The following is a 16,032-nucleotide window of genomic DNA, read 5'->3' as shown; positions in this document are numbered from 1 at the left end:
CTAGTCAGTGGGCACAGAATACTGATTGACAACTGAAAGGGAGAGGAAAAAGAACCAGGGGAGGGAAGGGAAGGGTTGCAAGTTACTGACAGCTTAAACAGGAGCATTCCACATTGCTACGTTTAGTTGCAGATTCCACTTTTTTACATAATCTCAAAATGTAAGAATTAAGTCAATGTCCTCTACTTATTTCCAAACCTATATGCTGACCTATATCAATTGGCAGGATGTGTGCATGTGTGTGTGTATGTACCAACGTGGGAAGGATCCAGGGACCAGACTCACCTGTCAGATGACACTGGCCGTCCATCTTTCAGCCATTCAACTCTGGAGAAATGGGAACTGCCTGTCTTGCAGAGGAGACGAATGCTTTGTCCTAAACCTGCTTCTGCTGTGGATGATGATCCATCTAAGAGGACTCTGAAAAACATAACGTCAAAAGCAGCTGGAAAAAGCAGGACAACAAAGGTCCTGGGTGAAGACAAACAACAGCCTAACATTTTTGCAAGGACAATGGAGTCACTAATTTGTCCTATGAATCCAAGTGAGTTGTATCATTTTAGAAGCTGGGAAGAAGCCAAAGGAGACACATCTTTAGCAGAATGGACAGAAATATGAAGTGTCTGGGATGAATGAACACTATTACATCACTTGCATGCCAAACAACCCAAAAGGTTTAACATAAATTCCTGTGGAAGAATGAATGTAGTTCTTCATCTGGAACAGTGGTTCTCAGCCTTCTTAATGCCGCAACCCCTTAGTACAGTTCCTCATGTTGTGGTGACCCCCAACCATAACATTATTTTTGTTGCTACTTCATAACTGTAATTTTGCTACTGTTATGAATCGTAATGTAAATATCTGATATGCAGATACTGGTGGGGTTGGGGGGATTGAATTTGTCATTTGGAAGTTGTAGTTGCTGGGAGTTATAGCTCACCTACAAGCAAAGAGCATTCTGAACTCCACCAATGATGGGATTGAACCAAACTTGGCACACAGAACTTCCATGACCAACAGAAAATATTGGAAGGTTTGGTGAGCATTGACTTTAAGGTTTGGAGTTGTAGTTCACCTATATCCAGCCTCTAAGACCATCAGAAATATGTGTCTTGTCCCGACCCCCCAGGTTGAGAAATACTGATCTCGAACAATGTTATTTTAAGATGAGAAACCAAAGTAATCTCCCATGTCTAAATACTCCAGGAAACAGAGCTGTCTCCTGACCTAATCTATCTCCCTTGGCATAAATGCTCCTCAAAAAATATGAGGCTACACCAGGCATGGGCAAACGTCGACCCTCCAGGTGTTTTGGACTTCAATTCCCACAATTCCTAACAGCCTACAGTTGAAGTTCAAAATACCTGGAGAGCCGAAGTTTGCCCATGCCTGGGTTACTGTTTTAGAAAAACACAACTGCTTGGCATTAGAATATGGACCAAGGATTCCACTATAGGAACGCTGTGGCACTCCAGGAGCTGTATCCAAAAGAATGAAATTTCTGCAGCCTTGCAATATCAATAGGAATGTTTCTTTTAAAAATTAATTCCCTTAAGAATGGAAAAGAAAGTCTTGAAAACTGACTATGGAGCCGAAGCAATCCCTATAGCAGAGTCACATGGAAGATTCTCCTTGGAGAAAAATTCAGGTTGTGAAAAACAGCTGTCCTATAGGAAAGCATACCCAGTTCAAAAATGTTACCTGTTTAGGGACGGCAAGGCTGGTGAGGCTTGGTGCTCAAATTCATTCACAACCGAGCCATCTGCTCCAGATTCCCTCCTCCAGCTTTCACGTTCATGATGGATTGTCTGACCATTCATAGTCATCCGCCTCTCAGAGTGTCCCGAGGATAGAGTTCCCCCCAAACCGTGCAGATGGTTGGCTGGGTCTCTTCTTCTTCCCGCATCTATTGCTGAGTGCATTCCAGTCCCTTGTGGAGACTCAGGAACTGCATCTATGCTCATAGTCCTTGTCCAGCTTCTCTCAGAGTGATGTTGTCCTGAAGAGGTTTCTGAGCCACCTTGAGCCCCAGCATGGAAAGCTGCCTCACCTCCTCCCTGATGCCTGTGACCAGTGGCTTCTCTGGCAGGTTGCTGAGAATCAGAGTGAATTCTGGGAACTGACGCATGGTGGTGGTGATGCCTCGGGTCACTTCCTTCCACTGGCCCATGGCATGTCTTCATGCACTCCTCTTCAGAAGGGAAGTTGTTCTTATTGCCATGGCAGCCTCCATACCAGAATCTATTGCATTTCCCAACATCATGCACAAAGTACCAGCGAGTTGTCCAGTCTGCGCAGGGGCCATGGGCACTGGGTAGCAGACAACTGGCAGAATAAGCTATCAGGAAAAGGCAGAAAACAAGTAGCACTCACAAATTAAGTCCTTACAGAAATTATTTATTGATCAGCCCCAGTCACAATTGTCAGAGACATGTCTAATAAATCTGAGAGGGCAGCAACCTGAATCCTGATTTCAGACCTCATACCATATTGCTTCAGCATGTAGAAATCTATCTTCTTGCTTTTAAAGTACTGTAAGTAGAATATGAGGAAAAATGAAGTATAAATAATGTTAGGAAGACAAAGAAGAATTGATCACAATAACAGTTCAGTGCTTGGGCCCTGTTGAGGAAAAGCATTGCCTATCTTCATTGAACTGCAACATCTGGGGAAAATTAACATGCTCTTCAACCTGGCCATAACCTACATCCATAGATAAAATGTCCCATCCTCGCTTCTCCTACACATCTATGGCTTAATGACCAGAAAACCCTCCCAGAAATTTAACCAAAAAGTCTTAGTAATTCTGTGGGGAAACAATATCTCTAAAATATAACCCTGAGGATTATTTGAAGGAAGCCATGCGACATTGTTTTAAATTATTAACAAGCTCTTTGATCCAAAATCAGGATGCAAAGTATCAAAGACTCGGTTTTGATCCAGTATAAAGAAGCATTAATATTTGATCGAGATCCTGCTTCTGATACCGTCTGATTCTCACTTTGTATCTAAGAGTATATTTACAATACTAAATTGTGACTGAGATCCTACATTGCTTCAATATAGTGTAGAAATCAGACAGAGGAATTATTTTATGCAACCCCTATAATTGAATATCAATGTAGCAGAAGGTATTTTGGATTGTTTGGTCAATGCACCTGGCTGACAAACATTTATGCTATTGCAATGTACAGTCAATACAGAGAGGCAATGCTCATTTACACACTATGTATTTTAATCTCTTACCACTGTCAACTGAATATGACTATGGTTCATCATCCATGAACATATATGCCACTAAGAGGATGCCAGCCATTTGATGAACCAGCATGATGTACTGATCTGAGCACTGGACCAAGACTCTGGCAGACTGGAGTCTGAATCCCCACTGAGCCCTGTAAACCCACTGGGAGGTCTTGGACAAGTCACACACTCTGGGCCTTAGAAGAAAGCAATAGCAAGTAACTCTTGCCAGGAAAACCCAATGATGGAGTCTCTATGACTCAGAGTCAACTTGAAGACACATAACAAGAACAACAGTTTAAGGGCCTGGCCTACAATATAAAAGCTGACATTGTGTTCAGTGAAAATGTGGATGACTAGCTCTGAGTTGGGCCCCATGCCCATCCAGAAGCCCACTGGCCAGGGCTAAACAATGCGGCTTTATACAAATGGAAGAGTGCCAGGACACTTCAAAGCTGCAGTCATTTGGCCCCTCCAAAACTGGCCATGCTGCTTTTGATCTTCAGGGTGGCTGAATGGGAATTAGGCGAGAACTGAAATGTATTAATGGTTTCTTCCTGTCAAGACCACTGAATGTTGAGAAGCCCTATTAAAAACTAAACTGAAAGAACACACCGGATTAAATGGGGTTTTTACAGGAATCTCTCACAAAGCCAGAAGAATTCACCAACTAGAACCTTGATGGTATCATTTCATAAATGGTTTGAATTCTGTCATGGATTATAATTCATTTGGTTGCATTTGGGATTGTGTGTATAGTTATAAAAAGCATGCCTTCTCCTTCTCACCCTATTTATAGGAAGCATTGGGTGAATCCACATTCTTACACCAAAAACTCTCACTTACGTTGGCTGGGTGGGTTGAGGCATCCTTCCCCTTGAGGCCCCGAAGCAGAGGCAACGTTGTCATGGCAGCAACCATACCTCGAGGTTCGGCACTCCTCCGCCGGCCTCTGCTGGGACACAACTCGGCTGGCCTTAGACAAAGCCAATGCTACCAATTAGATGTGCTTGAGAAAGATCACACATGAACGAACTAATTCCAGAAATAATTCCCAATTTTATTATAGTTTCCCTTCACTGGCTATGGTACCAAGAAGAAAAGGAGACTGACTGGTGATGAAATCTTCCTTTTCAGCATTTGATGGGGTGAATTTGAGAGACAAGAAGGCAATCCTAGTTGCTTCTGATTAACCTCAGGAAACTGCCGCTGGGCACTTGTCTACACTGATGCGGAAAAAGTTTGTTTAGCACTGCATTTCCTGGTTGACATTGACCCTATAGCGACCCTGTTAGTGCTGCACACACCATTTATATCAGGCATGGGCAATCTTCACCCCTCCAGGTGTTTAGACTTCTGGCTGTTAGGAATTGTGGGAGTTGAAGTCCAAAACACCTGGAGGGCTGAAGTTTGCCCATGCCTGATATGTGGTAAGATTGCCATAAACAGCCACACATTTTTCCCTGGCAAATTCACAGGACTGTTGGGGGACAATCCACATTTCCAATCCTTTGGGTTATTTTTGGCCACACAATCATGGCTGTGGTACTTCCGTCTCTCCCTTTCATCATGCATGCAAATATACATATTTTCTATTAATCCAGTGGTTCTCAACATGTGGGTCCCCAGATGTTTTGGCTTCCCAAGAACTCCCAAAAATCTGAACAGATAATAGCCTGGCTGGGATTTCTGGGAGTTGTAGGCCAAAACACCTGGGGACCCACAGGTTGAGAACCACTGTATCAAGCGGACGTGCGCTAATATTGATATACAGATATGCAAGTATCCGTAAACACACACAACTTCCTGGCAGGAATGCTCACCTCTCACCAGTTCTTCCTACTAACCCTTACTCTACAGTAAAGCCAAGCCAGGGGAAGGGCTGGAGACACATACAAACAAAACAAATCTGGATTTGTTTTTATAAAACTGAGGGGTAAAAGGCAAGTTTTTTGAACTGGATTAAAGCCCAAAGAACCAAGTGAATTCTCACTGTGTGTCAGGATTGCAGCTCCCACAAAGTGTGAATGATATTTTTCTTCAGTGTTGACAAGGCCTAGGAATTATAACCGCATGTGGATTTAGATCATAAACAACTCTAATGAACTTGCAAAGGAGGAAAGAAGAACACACACATATGGTACACATTGGGCTTTTTTTGCTGCAGGTTTGCAATGCCGACTCTTTGTTCAACAGGAACTAAGTGGGAGTCACATGCTTATACCCCATGGAGTACCCAACAGTATCCCTCTAGAGTCTAACTGGGTATTTCTTCCTAGAGAAAGTCTCCACAATGTTTGAGCTGTCAGCTACTGGGCAATGCTCCCACCAACTCTCTATCAGTATCCTTGGGCACTGAGCCCACACACTTTGCCAAGTCTGAAGGAACTGTGTTGTGGTTGATAATTAGGTGTTGCAAACATAGTCCACAGCAGCTGGAGAGGCTTCTGTTTCTCTCATGCTCAACAAACGACTGGGCAAAACGCATCCCAAGGCTATTTCTGCAGCCCTCAACATCTCCAGACTTCTCTTTTTATAACTGAATGAGCTACTTCTTCTTAGAGACCCCAGAAGTTGCAATTCACTCTTTTAAGTATGTTGCATACACCTTCGCATTAGGATTAGAATGTGGTCTTGTAGCCACTTCTAGGTTTAGGAAAGAGTTGGGAGTCAATTTCTGGCAATTGCCCTTGGACTTGCAAACATAGGGCTAAATATATCCACCTCTTAAGTGTGATCTTCCTCTGTTCCTAATGTGTTCTAAGAATTATTTATTTCCATTGAGTTATGCCTTATGTCTAAAATACTAAGTCTCAGTTTAGTTACCATGGCTTCCAGGGAAATTGTTCAGGCTTGATTTGATCTAAAACCCATTTTATGGATGATAAGAACTGTTATTCCTTCCATTCTTTATATAGGACAATTAAAATGAAACTGTAAAGCCTTAAAGCGACCACTTCTGGGAAGGTACACTACTGGCTTAGCCTCTGAAAGATCACCTATGTTCATCTGAACACAAAAAGTAAGATCCAAAACCTCACATCTGCTGTTTTCTTGGTGCAATATTAGTGTTCAGTATTTATTTTCAAGGTATTTCAACTATAGTATCTGATATTGATGTATTTTTACCGTTGGAGCGACAGCAGGCTCATTTCTGTTCACATAAACATCACTGTAATATTGCACACACCCTTCTTTATTTGGACCCTGAGAAGGTGATATTCCATCAGGGCAGCATCCATATCTACATGAAAAAACAACAACAAAAGTCCTTGCTAGTGTACTATGTTCAAATCAACCAAACCATCAGCTTTGCTAGTGAGTGATTAAACCAGGTTGCCTTACCTGCTCAAATGACAACTATCAAGTGGGCAGCCTTGCCCAAAGGGACCCTCTGCAGCTGTGTCACCATCTGAACAACAACCATGAGGACTCTGGTTGCAATCACGAACATCAGTCCCAATATTTTGATGGGAATTGTGACGGCGGGACACTGAGGAGCTTGAGTGAGAGTCCCATCGAAAGGGCAAGAAATTGGAGTTGTGATCTTCATTGGACTGCTGGTGGTGATGTGTAGAGCCAGCTTGGTTTATTCTCTCATGCTCAGAAACTGAAAATATAATATTTTATGGGTCATAAAACATCATCTGCCTGCAATTACTAGATTAAGATGAGAATGAGGCAGTCACATGGTTAAAATAACAAGAGTGGAACTTTTCATCCTGTTGGACTATCCACTTTCTTGAAATCTAATTCCAAAATCCAAAATACTCTAAATTAAAATCCAAAATTTTCACTTGAGTGGCTGAGATAGTGACACCATTCTTTCTAGTGGTTTAATGTACACAAGCTTTGTTTCATGCACAAAATTATTAACAATGTTATATAAAATTACCTTCAGATTATATTCATAGCACAATGTGCTCCTGAACATTTTTTTCAGTTCCCTAAAACATATGGCCTCCCCAAAATGGGGCCCCTGGTGGCACAGTGCGTTAAAGTGCTGAGCTGCTGAACTTGCGGACCAAAAGGTGCCAGGTTCAAATCCCGGGAGTGGAATGAGCGCCCGCTGTTAGCCCCAGCTTCTGCCAACCTAGCAGTTCAAAAACATGCAAATGTGAGTAGATCAATAGGTACTGCTCCGGCAGGAAGGTAACGGCGCTCCATGCAGTCATGCTGGCCACATGACCTTGAAGGTGTCTACGGACAACGCCGGCTCTTTGGCTTAGAAATAGAGATGAGCACCAACCCCCAGAGTCAGTCACGACTGGACTTAACGTCAGGGGAAAACCTTTACCTTTTTACAATGGGGAAGGGGTCTGGTTTCAAGATGAAAATGGCCAATAGTCTCTCCAAGTATTAGAACTACTTCAAGGAGGGCAAAATAACCAAAACATTAGAGAAAGGAAATAAAATACCCAATGGTTCCAAACCTGTAGTGCCACGGGCAGGGTTATAGCGGGTCAATAAGGTCTGACGATTGACATCGTAGCCCGTAGTGTCTTGCATACTGGGAACCTCTGCAATAAGAACAGGAGTCCTAATTTAGAAAACGTTATTGAAGATAAAGTTGCGGGGGGAGGGGGGGTTCAGAGAGAACTGGTCTGTGCCAAAATGATTTCTTCTTGCTTCTTCTTCATATTGTTTCTCCTTCATGATGTCCCTAAAGCAAATCTATCATTGGGGTTTCTCTGCAAGGTTTGTTTACAAGGGGTTTGCCTTAGCCTTCCTCTGGTGCCGACACAGTGTGACTTGCCCAAGGCCACCCACTGGATTTCCATGACTGAGGGGGGATTTAAACCCTGTTTTCCAGAGTCCTGGTCCAATACACATACTACTCCATCACACTGACTCTCTAAAATTCTTTCTATTCTTATGTATATCAGTTAAAGGAAGCATCATTTATATATTTTGTTTATGCATGTGTGTTCAGGAGGGAACTGTGCTTCAAAAAGGTGTGGGCAGGGCTCTGCTTTGATAATGCTGCAAAATGTCAGTCCTGTAGGCTTTCACATTGGGGTGTGAGGTGTGAAATCTTGTTATTATCTGCTAACAAAGAAGATGATCAATTAATGCTTCTTGCTGAGCTTGTTTGACATTTTCTGGGGAACCAATTTTGTTTCTCTCTGTGTGTATGTGCCTTCAAGTTACTTGTTGACTTATGACGCTCCCATGAATAGGTAAATGGGAAAGGTCTCTTATTGCTTCTTTAAACTATACTGGTATATAAAACAGGAGATTTTATTGTTTGTGTTGAAGGCTTCAAAACCTCTAGGCCTTGATGATATTCAGCAATTTAGTAAATATGGGAGAGCCAGGACATCAAATTACTCTGGCCGAAGTAGGGCTAGAAACTTGTACTCTTCTCTGTCCTTTTGCTCCTCAGGTGATGTTCTTTAGTCCAAAGTCTTCTAGAGTACTTCCAGGTACTGATTTGCTTCCCCACATGATGTACTTTAACCAAGCGTATGTCCTTTTAATCTATTATAAGCAAATCGTGAGTAATCTCTCACCAAGTAACCATTTCTGCAAAGGCGTGATTCACAGCTGAACTCTCTTGGGGGCATAACACATAAACAAAGCAGTGATGAGAGTATTAAAAAGTGTCATAGTTACTGTCCATCCTAACAGCCCAGATGGTTCTAAAATGGATACTGAGAATATACTCTTTGAAGACTGAAAGAGAAATAGGAATATCTGTCAATTTTCACTTACGCTGTGGCAAATGGCAAGGCTGGGTGTTGCAGCTTCCCATCACAGCTGGTATCTGTGGCTGGATGGCCTGGCACATTTCGTGGTTGTAGAATTTGGAGTCGCCATCGGCACAGATGACTTGGCGAGTTCGGATGCCCGAGTCACAGCTCTTGGAGCACTTGAACACAAGGTATAAGGCAAGTTAAGAGTGAGCTATAGCTCTACTTCTGTGACAATGACATTGTAAGTCTTGACAGTAAATCTTAAAAGAAAGCGTTTTTGGATGAGCAGAGCCACAAGTAATCTGGCAAGCAACAAGATGATAGAGATTGTTATACAGAAGAGGGTGGTAACCAATGCAGCACAACAAGGACCAGAGGCCATCAGTGGTGGTGGGATCCCAGCCTCATCTCATGGCATTATTACATGCCTTGCAAATTTTTCACAGTAAAGCTAGAAAAGTGTGGCCAAGCAACTTCAGACCATGGTCAAGATGGCGAAAGGTACAAGTAATGTCCTTGATGAAGGACAGCTAGGAAAGGCTGCAGCAGTTTGCTTTTGCCCGAGCCTACTGGGAAGAGGAAGAAGCTCCCTTCTCTCCCTCCTGCTGAGTTAACTGAACACCAATTACTTTTGCACTTCAAACTCATTTTGCAGCAATTGAGGAAGACAAAGAAATGGGAAGAGGAGAGAAAAATTTTGACATTTTTAAAGCAGCTGAAAAAAGTGGAATGACAGAGGGGTGATCTGGACTGTCACTGCCAAATCAGAACAGCTGAACAGCATGATGCTTCCCTCTCACTCACTCACATACATGAGCATAGGCTAAGTTGCCACTTCAAGGAGAAAATCTTTTAGTGTCAACTCCTTGATCAAAGTAAGGAATAGGTGACACCTTCTCAGCAGCCTCAGGAACTGGCTGGCAAGATGCTACGTCAGAGCAAACGTAAGAAGGTGACATGATTTGAACAATGGGCTGGACTGGGGAGCCCTGCTGGCTGGATTAGGTTTGAAAGTTAGCAGCTGCCCATAGCTCACATGAAACAAAGATACAAATAGAATAATGAATTCAACTGTATAAGACTCCAGACAAACAAAAAATATATTAAGCACTTTCAGTTACATCCTCTCTGGACAAAACCAATAAAGAGCCTGGTGGCACCTAAGATATTTTGCTATTCCTGGTTCAATTAAGACATTTATTATGGCATGAGCTTTCATGAACTATCATCTATGGAAGTTCATACTTTAAGAATTGCCACACATTTCTTTGTGTGCAACAGACTAATACGGCTAGCCCTTTCGAAATCCTCTTTGCAACTTCATTTCCAGAGGAAGTGATGATGTGAATAGATTTCTCCACTACTTTGTTGACTGGTGACTTAAAGGCACATAGACATACACTTTTCAAGTCTATAGAAGTTGTCCTATGATACTGTCTCAAGCATGTTTGGAGTGACCACTTTCTCGCCGTTAGATTACATCACCCTGGATGATTAGGAAAGGCTGTGCTTATGCAAATAGGTCTTGCTAAGAATGGTAAAGACTCATCAGGGAGGATACAGAGTGCAGCAGATAAGAAGATGACAAATTAGGAAACAGGACAGCAAGCAGATATGTGCAATACTCACCAGCCCCCAGTCTCCAATATGCCAGCCAATCTCTTGTATACAGTTCTCTCCAACGCAGGGCTGAGCATGTAGTGGTCTGGGTTCTGTCAAACAGGCAGCATCCAGAATCTGAGAGCCCAGATCTGCCCTACAACTTACAGTCCGGGTCTGAACACCTTCCCCACAGCTAGCTGAGCACTGGAATAAAAAGGAACAGACCACTGCAAGACATTCATCTCTCTATTGCTTGCATTCATTTCTTCTTCATGCACCATTGTCTAAAGAAGGCATGAGCAAACTTCCATCCTCCAGGTGTTTTGGACTTCAACTTCTACAATTCCTAACAGCTGGTAGGCTGCTAGGAATTGTGGACATTGAAGTCCGAAATACCTGGAGGACTGAAGTTTGCCCATGCCTGGTCTAAAGACATGCTTTATTTTTAAAAGAGTTACTACATGTTGTTGAAATCTTGCTACACCAGAAACAACATTTCTTTTTTGATATGAAAAACAATGCAACAGAGTTTAGTTTAGTTTCTTCTGATGGAAAGAGCAAATGAGACTTGCAGTATTTTGAGCTATATTAATGTATTGTTTATTTTAAGAGGAAAACGCTGATGAATAGAGAAATAAGTCCATGTACAGAATAACGTAATGGGTGATATATTAAGAGCAGGAATACCAGCTATTTTTAGGGCTCTGAATTCTCTAGCTAAGCCTAGCCATCGCCAGGGGAATCTGAGAAATGTTACAAAAAGGACCTATTTGACTTCTGGATGACCAGGTAAATCTATGCTAGCTTTCCTTCTCCTCCCCAGACCAACTTCACCATATTTGCTCTGGATGAATGTTTATATACCCTGTTTTCCCGAAAATAAGTCAGGGTCTTATATTAATTTTTGTTCCAAAGGATTCATTAGGGCCTACATATAGCTCCGTGGACACTATTTACATTCACTTTTTGTGAACTATAACTAGGGCTTATTATTTGAAGTAGGACTTTGAGCATCCTCAAAAATCCTGAAAAATCATGCTAGGGCTTATTTTCAGGATAGGTCTTATTTTTGGGGAAACAGGGTATCTACATGACCATTATTGAAATTCTGTAACAACTGGTCACTGATATGCTTTACTGATTTTTATGTTGTTTTCTAAAAAAAAGTATCATGTTTCAAAGCATATAATGCTTAGATCATTTTTAAGGATAAACTATTTAGAAGTATTTTCAAATAAGTAAGTATGTACACTGAATTGACAATAAAAACTCACCTCAGACCAGGGCCCTGTGGTCCATGTTGCACACTGCCGCATATTGCAAGGCTGTGTGCTGCGGGGTTTCTCCGTTAAGGATGCACACTCAGCATCATCCACTGCATCCTGAGACCCATGTCCATTGTAGGAGACACAATAAACCGAGCGGGCCTGTGTGCCTCCACCACAGGTAGCTGAGCAAGGTCCCCAAGCCCCGGTTTTCCAACTGTAAGAATAAAAGCAACTTTCTTTTAGGGAACCAAGAAGTCCCCACAAGCAGCAAGAAGGTTCCCAGCAGCTAAAGCAAGGCTTGCCATCTCAAAGAAAAGCTTTATCTTTTTTGGTATTTATTAAGCATTCTTCTTGTCTGCAAAACCGATCAGTCTGCTATGAAATACAAGAACTAGTATCGTCTAATCAAAGTATCTGAATGGAAAGCAGTGGTTTGTCTGATGATGAACATTCTGCAAAGGTGTTTAGAATGGCGTGACTGCCAATTCAAGATGACAAAAGAATGCAATAAAGAAGACAATCTTGGACTGCATTACTAAAGGTTGCATTCATGCTGAAAGTGTTTGGGAAATGAAGGCGCTTTCCCAGGAATGGCATTTAAGCAACTGAGCTGGCCTTGATAAAGCAATGGTCCATATACTATTGAGAGAAAGCAAGGTGTTTTGTGATAACAGCTAAATAACTCTTAACTTCTACTTTTTAAACTTTAGAGCAGACATGGGGAAACCTTTTTGCCTTGGGGCCGCATTGCGGGCCCGGCTAGGGGGGAGTGGGACTCTTTGTATGCTGGGTGGGCATGGACCCACTAGGAGTAGGGCCTCGGAGAAGGCAGGGCCAGGGCAGGGCTTGGGTCATCCTCAGGTTGTCTTCACAGCATAAGGACGGGGATGCTTGCCCCATCCTTATGCCGGGAGGAAGGCAGGACAAGTGGCGACTGGCCTGATCTTTGGGCTGTCCTCTTGGCATTATGCCAGGAGGAAGGAGAGATAGGGGGTGGCTGAGAGTGCTCCAGAGGGCTCTCAGCCACCACGTGTCTTCCTTGAGCTGTCCTCCCGTATCAGGATGGGGCTGCTTGCACCATCCTTATGTCAGGAGGAGGGCAAGACACGTGGTGGCTGAGAGCACTCCAGGTGGCTCTCAGCTGATGCAGGCTGCCGTGTCTTTATGCCAAGAGGACAGAGTAAATGAGAAGGGCCTGAGGTAAGCACCCTGGGGCCACATCTGGCCTCCAGGCCTTAGTTTTTCTATGCTTGCTCTAGGGTCTATGTTATGCAGATATTGTTCTGAACTGCTTTCCTACTTGCGGGGGAATAGCTAAAGAGTCCTAGTATTTTCCCTCATGGATGTAAAAGCAAATTGAGAATCTTTTTTATATATAAATAAAAAATGGTACATGGGGAAAAGTTGAAGCCTTTCTCCCTTTCACTACTCCTCAGACAGGTTTCATGCCTAGCACTGATTATGGTGATAGAGACTCTCAGCAGAATAACCACATCTCTCAGGGACTTCTCTACTTTGACATATGATTTAAATAAAGTTGGCTAGATACGACACTCTTAAAATAACCCACTTTTTCTGGATTGATGTCAATCTTTTAATGTTTTGGTTCCTTTGTGTCCAAATTAAAGATGACTCAAATAGTTTTGAAATGAGTAAGCTTCCATTTAAGAGAGCCTTTATCTATACAGAGGAATTTGTAGATTTGATTACTGTGGTTTCTCTTGGGATCTCTAGCTTTTCCAGTGCGATTCTATGGTCAACTTCCACTGTACGTGGAAGAACCTAGTGATTCCTAGGGCTGTGTCCCCTCAGATTTAAAAAAATAGTGGTTTTTTTTTATTTGCAACTTTCCCACTGATGCAGGAGTCCTGTGCCACAAACCCCAGCAGATGTGGAAGGCTGACTGTACACATTTTGTGATGAATCTGTAGACGAGCCTCCATACCATTATTTTATATGAGTTACTTTAAGTTGTTCCTTTTTAGCATATTAATTTATATCCTTCCCCAGCTTTTCTTATTTGTATCCTTTGCCTGGAATATCCTTGTTTTCAATATTAATGAATTATGTTATTATAAAATCTTTGTTTTTAAAAAATGCTTTAAAGTTTACCCATGCCTGTTTTAAAATCTTATAATTTTCTGGTGAATCTCCACCACCCACCCTAACTACACAGGTGACAATGCAAGGATTTTATATTCGTACACAAAGGTTGCACCCTGAGTCAACATTCTGGACAGCCATTTGCTTGTACTAAGCAGCCTCAGACGTTTTGCTCATCCAAGCCTTATTCTCTAAAGAAACAGTACAAGCAGATGCAGCCATCTTGAGTCATAGAAATGTAGTGACAAAGGACTGGACTTTGGGTCCGGAGTCCAGATCCACCCTCAGAGAAGGGCAAATGACACGCTTCTACATGGTTATATATCCTCATTGTATTCTTTTTGCCTTCAAAATATATTATCATTTAGCTTATTTTAAGTAACTGTTAGGCATTAGGAAAACGGACACATATCCATTTTACCTTTTTAAATCAGAATGATTCCTCTTTTCCCGATTGTGTTGTTTTGATTGCTTTGCTCTAATATATCAGGAATGTAGAAACAGTTGTAAAGTGAGGAATGTTGGAGCTATGTGTAAGTTGTGTGCTTTAGAAATGAAGCAATAAGCATGAATGCCTAATATCTTAAAGTCCATTGCCACAAGCTTGGCAAGATTATTAACAGCAGGCTCTTAAATTACCTAGTAGCATCCATGGGGAGAAGACATGCTGGGTATGAGAGTGCCTTTGGGACTGGAGAACAGATCCCTAAAGGAAATCATTTGTTTAAAAAATGGCAAGAAATCAATCAAGCCAGCTCCTTCATCATGGTCAAGCAAAAAAAAAAATGAATTGCAAATGATCAAAATTGGTGCTATCTCACCCTTGAATCCCAAGAGGAAGTTTCCCTGATTCACCTTGTCATGAATGAATATGTTTATATTTTCCCCTCTGGTACAGCCACTATTCTCGCTGCAATGAAACAAATCTCTCTAGCATCACCCTACTGCCAGCCTATGAGTGGCATCAGAAATAAAGTGAGCTTTAATAACCTTTGAAAACCTTTTTTTTAAAAAAAATTCAGAACTGGAGCCCTTCAGTACATTTAGGCTTTGGTATTGTCCATTTCCCAGATGGGGACCCAAGAACAAGCTCCCTTCTCTCTTAGTCCTCCTTTTTAGCTTCTGATCCAGAGGGAACGAAAAAGTAAATGTCAACAATGGCAAGGATAAGAAACAAATGCAGCTGTGATGGGGAAGGCTGAATAGGGGATAATTTACTATTATACTACGGAAAAGGTTTATAAAAATATAAATTAAATATATATTTTTAAAAGAAAGAAAGATGACTAGTTCTCTCTCCCTGTCAAGTGAGCAGCTAACAACAATGTTCGTGAATAAGGAGCAGAACCTGGGAAAGTTTATTGTCTAGACCAGTGTGGTACAATCCGTGGCCTGTGGGCTGCATGCGGCCCACCAATTCATTTTTGTTGGCCCTTGCACTTCTTACTGGAAAAATATTTTAATTTAACATTTGGAAAAAAAATCGTTTACCCTTCTTACTGCTTCCAAATATGTAATTTGTTTTCTTTCTGGAATGTCTCTGGCCCTCACATGCCTATACTAAAATTTGATTGGCCCTCGGGTAACTAAAGGTTGGACCATAGTGGTCTAGACTACAACTACAAAAAAACCACTGACCACACTGCCTGGGAAATCAGGGGTATCAGGTAAAAAAGTAGTTGTAGGTGAGGGCCCACAAAAGGAGAAGAGCCCAAACCATGTGTGTCTTGCCCAAAAGCTCTTAAAACCTAGAGCAAGAACTGTCTCGATTATGAAAGAAACATACAAAGCAACTTCCCACAGACAGTATATATTAGAGTTGCGAGTGGGCCCAGAGAACCAGAGTGGTATAAATGGATTGAGTGTTGGAATATGATCTGGAAACCAATGTCTAAATCCCACTTGATCATGGATCCAATTCCATATAGATTGAATTTACTGTTTGAATTGTTCGAAACCATCCTAGGATATCTTGTTCAAACAGGCCCAAACCTTTGGGAACTCCTATTTTTTGGCTTAATTTGTTAAAAACTTGATTTTGAAATACGATGTGTCCTTTTTATAAATTTTGTGGAAAGCCTGAACAGAATTTGGCTTTCGGTGTGAGCATTGCAAACTAT

The 16,032-nt window shown here is 41.9% G+C and overlaps 1 protein-coding gene across 3 annotated transcripts in view; it reads right to left on the bottom strand.

The window, feature by feature from the left end:
• Positions 1-16,032, bottom strand: part of papln (papilin, proteoglycan like sulfated glycoprotein) — a 67,750-nt gene that overhangs the window by 11,736 nt on the left and 39,982 nt on the right. For all 3 annotated transcript variants that reach the window (XR_010002036.1, XM_008103950.3, XM_008103955.3), the window contains 9 exons: positions 11,816-12,023; positions 10,569-10,745; positions 8,959-9,115; positions 7,677-7,763; positions 6,589-6,853; positions 6,373-6,487; positions 4,090-4,219; positions 1,702-2,338; positions 286-420 (listed from right to left, as the gene is read on the bottom strand). Coding sequence is in view for 2 of the 3 variants with exons in the window: in XM_008103950.3 (XP_008102157.2) it covers positions 286-420; positions 1,702-2,338; positions 4,090-4,219; positions 6,373-6,487; positions 6,589-6,853; positions 7,677-7,763; positions 8,959-9,115; positions 10,569-10,745; positions 11,816-12,023 (1,911 nt within the window). In the remaining variant the exon portion in view is untranslated. The remainder of the gene's footprint in view (positions 1-285; positions 421-1,701; positions 2,339-4,089; positions 4,220-6,372; positions 6,488-6,588; positions 6,854-7,676; positions 7,764-8,958; positions 9,116-10,568; positions 10,746-11,815; positions 12,024-16,032) is intronic.

The sequence above is a fragment of the Anolis carolinensis genome, chromosome 1 (genome assembly GCF_035594765.1).
Source record: "Anolis carolinensis isolate JA03-04 chromosome 1, rAnoCar3.1.pri, whole genome shotgun sequence".
NCBI lineage: Eukaryota > Metazoa > Chordata > Lepidosauria > Squamata > Dactyloidae > Anolis > Anolis carolinensis.
Note: the sequence above shows the minus strand (reverse complement) of the source record. Positions and strands in the feature narration are given on the sequence as shown.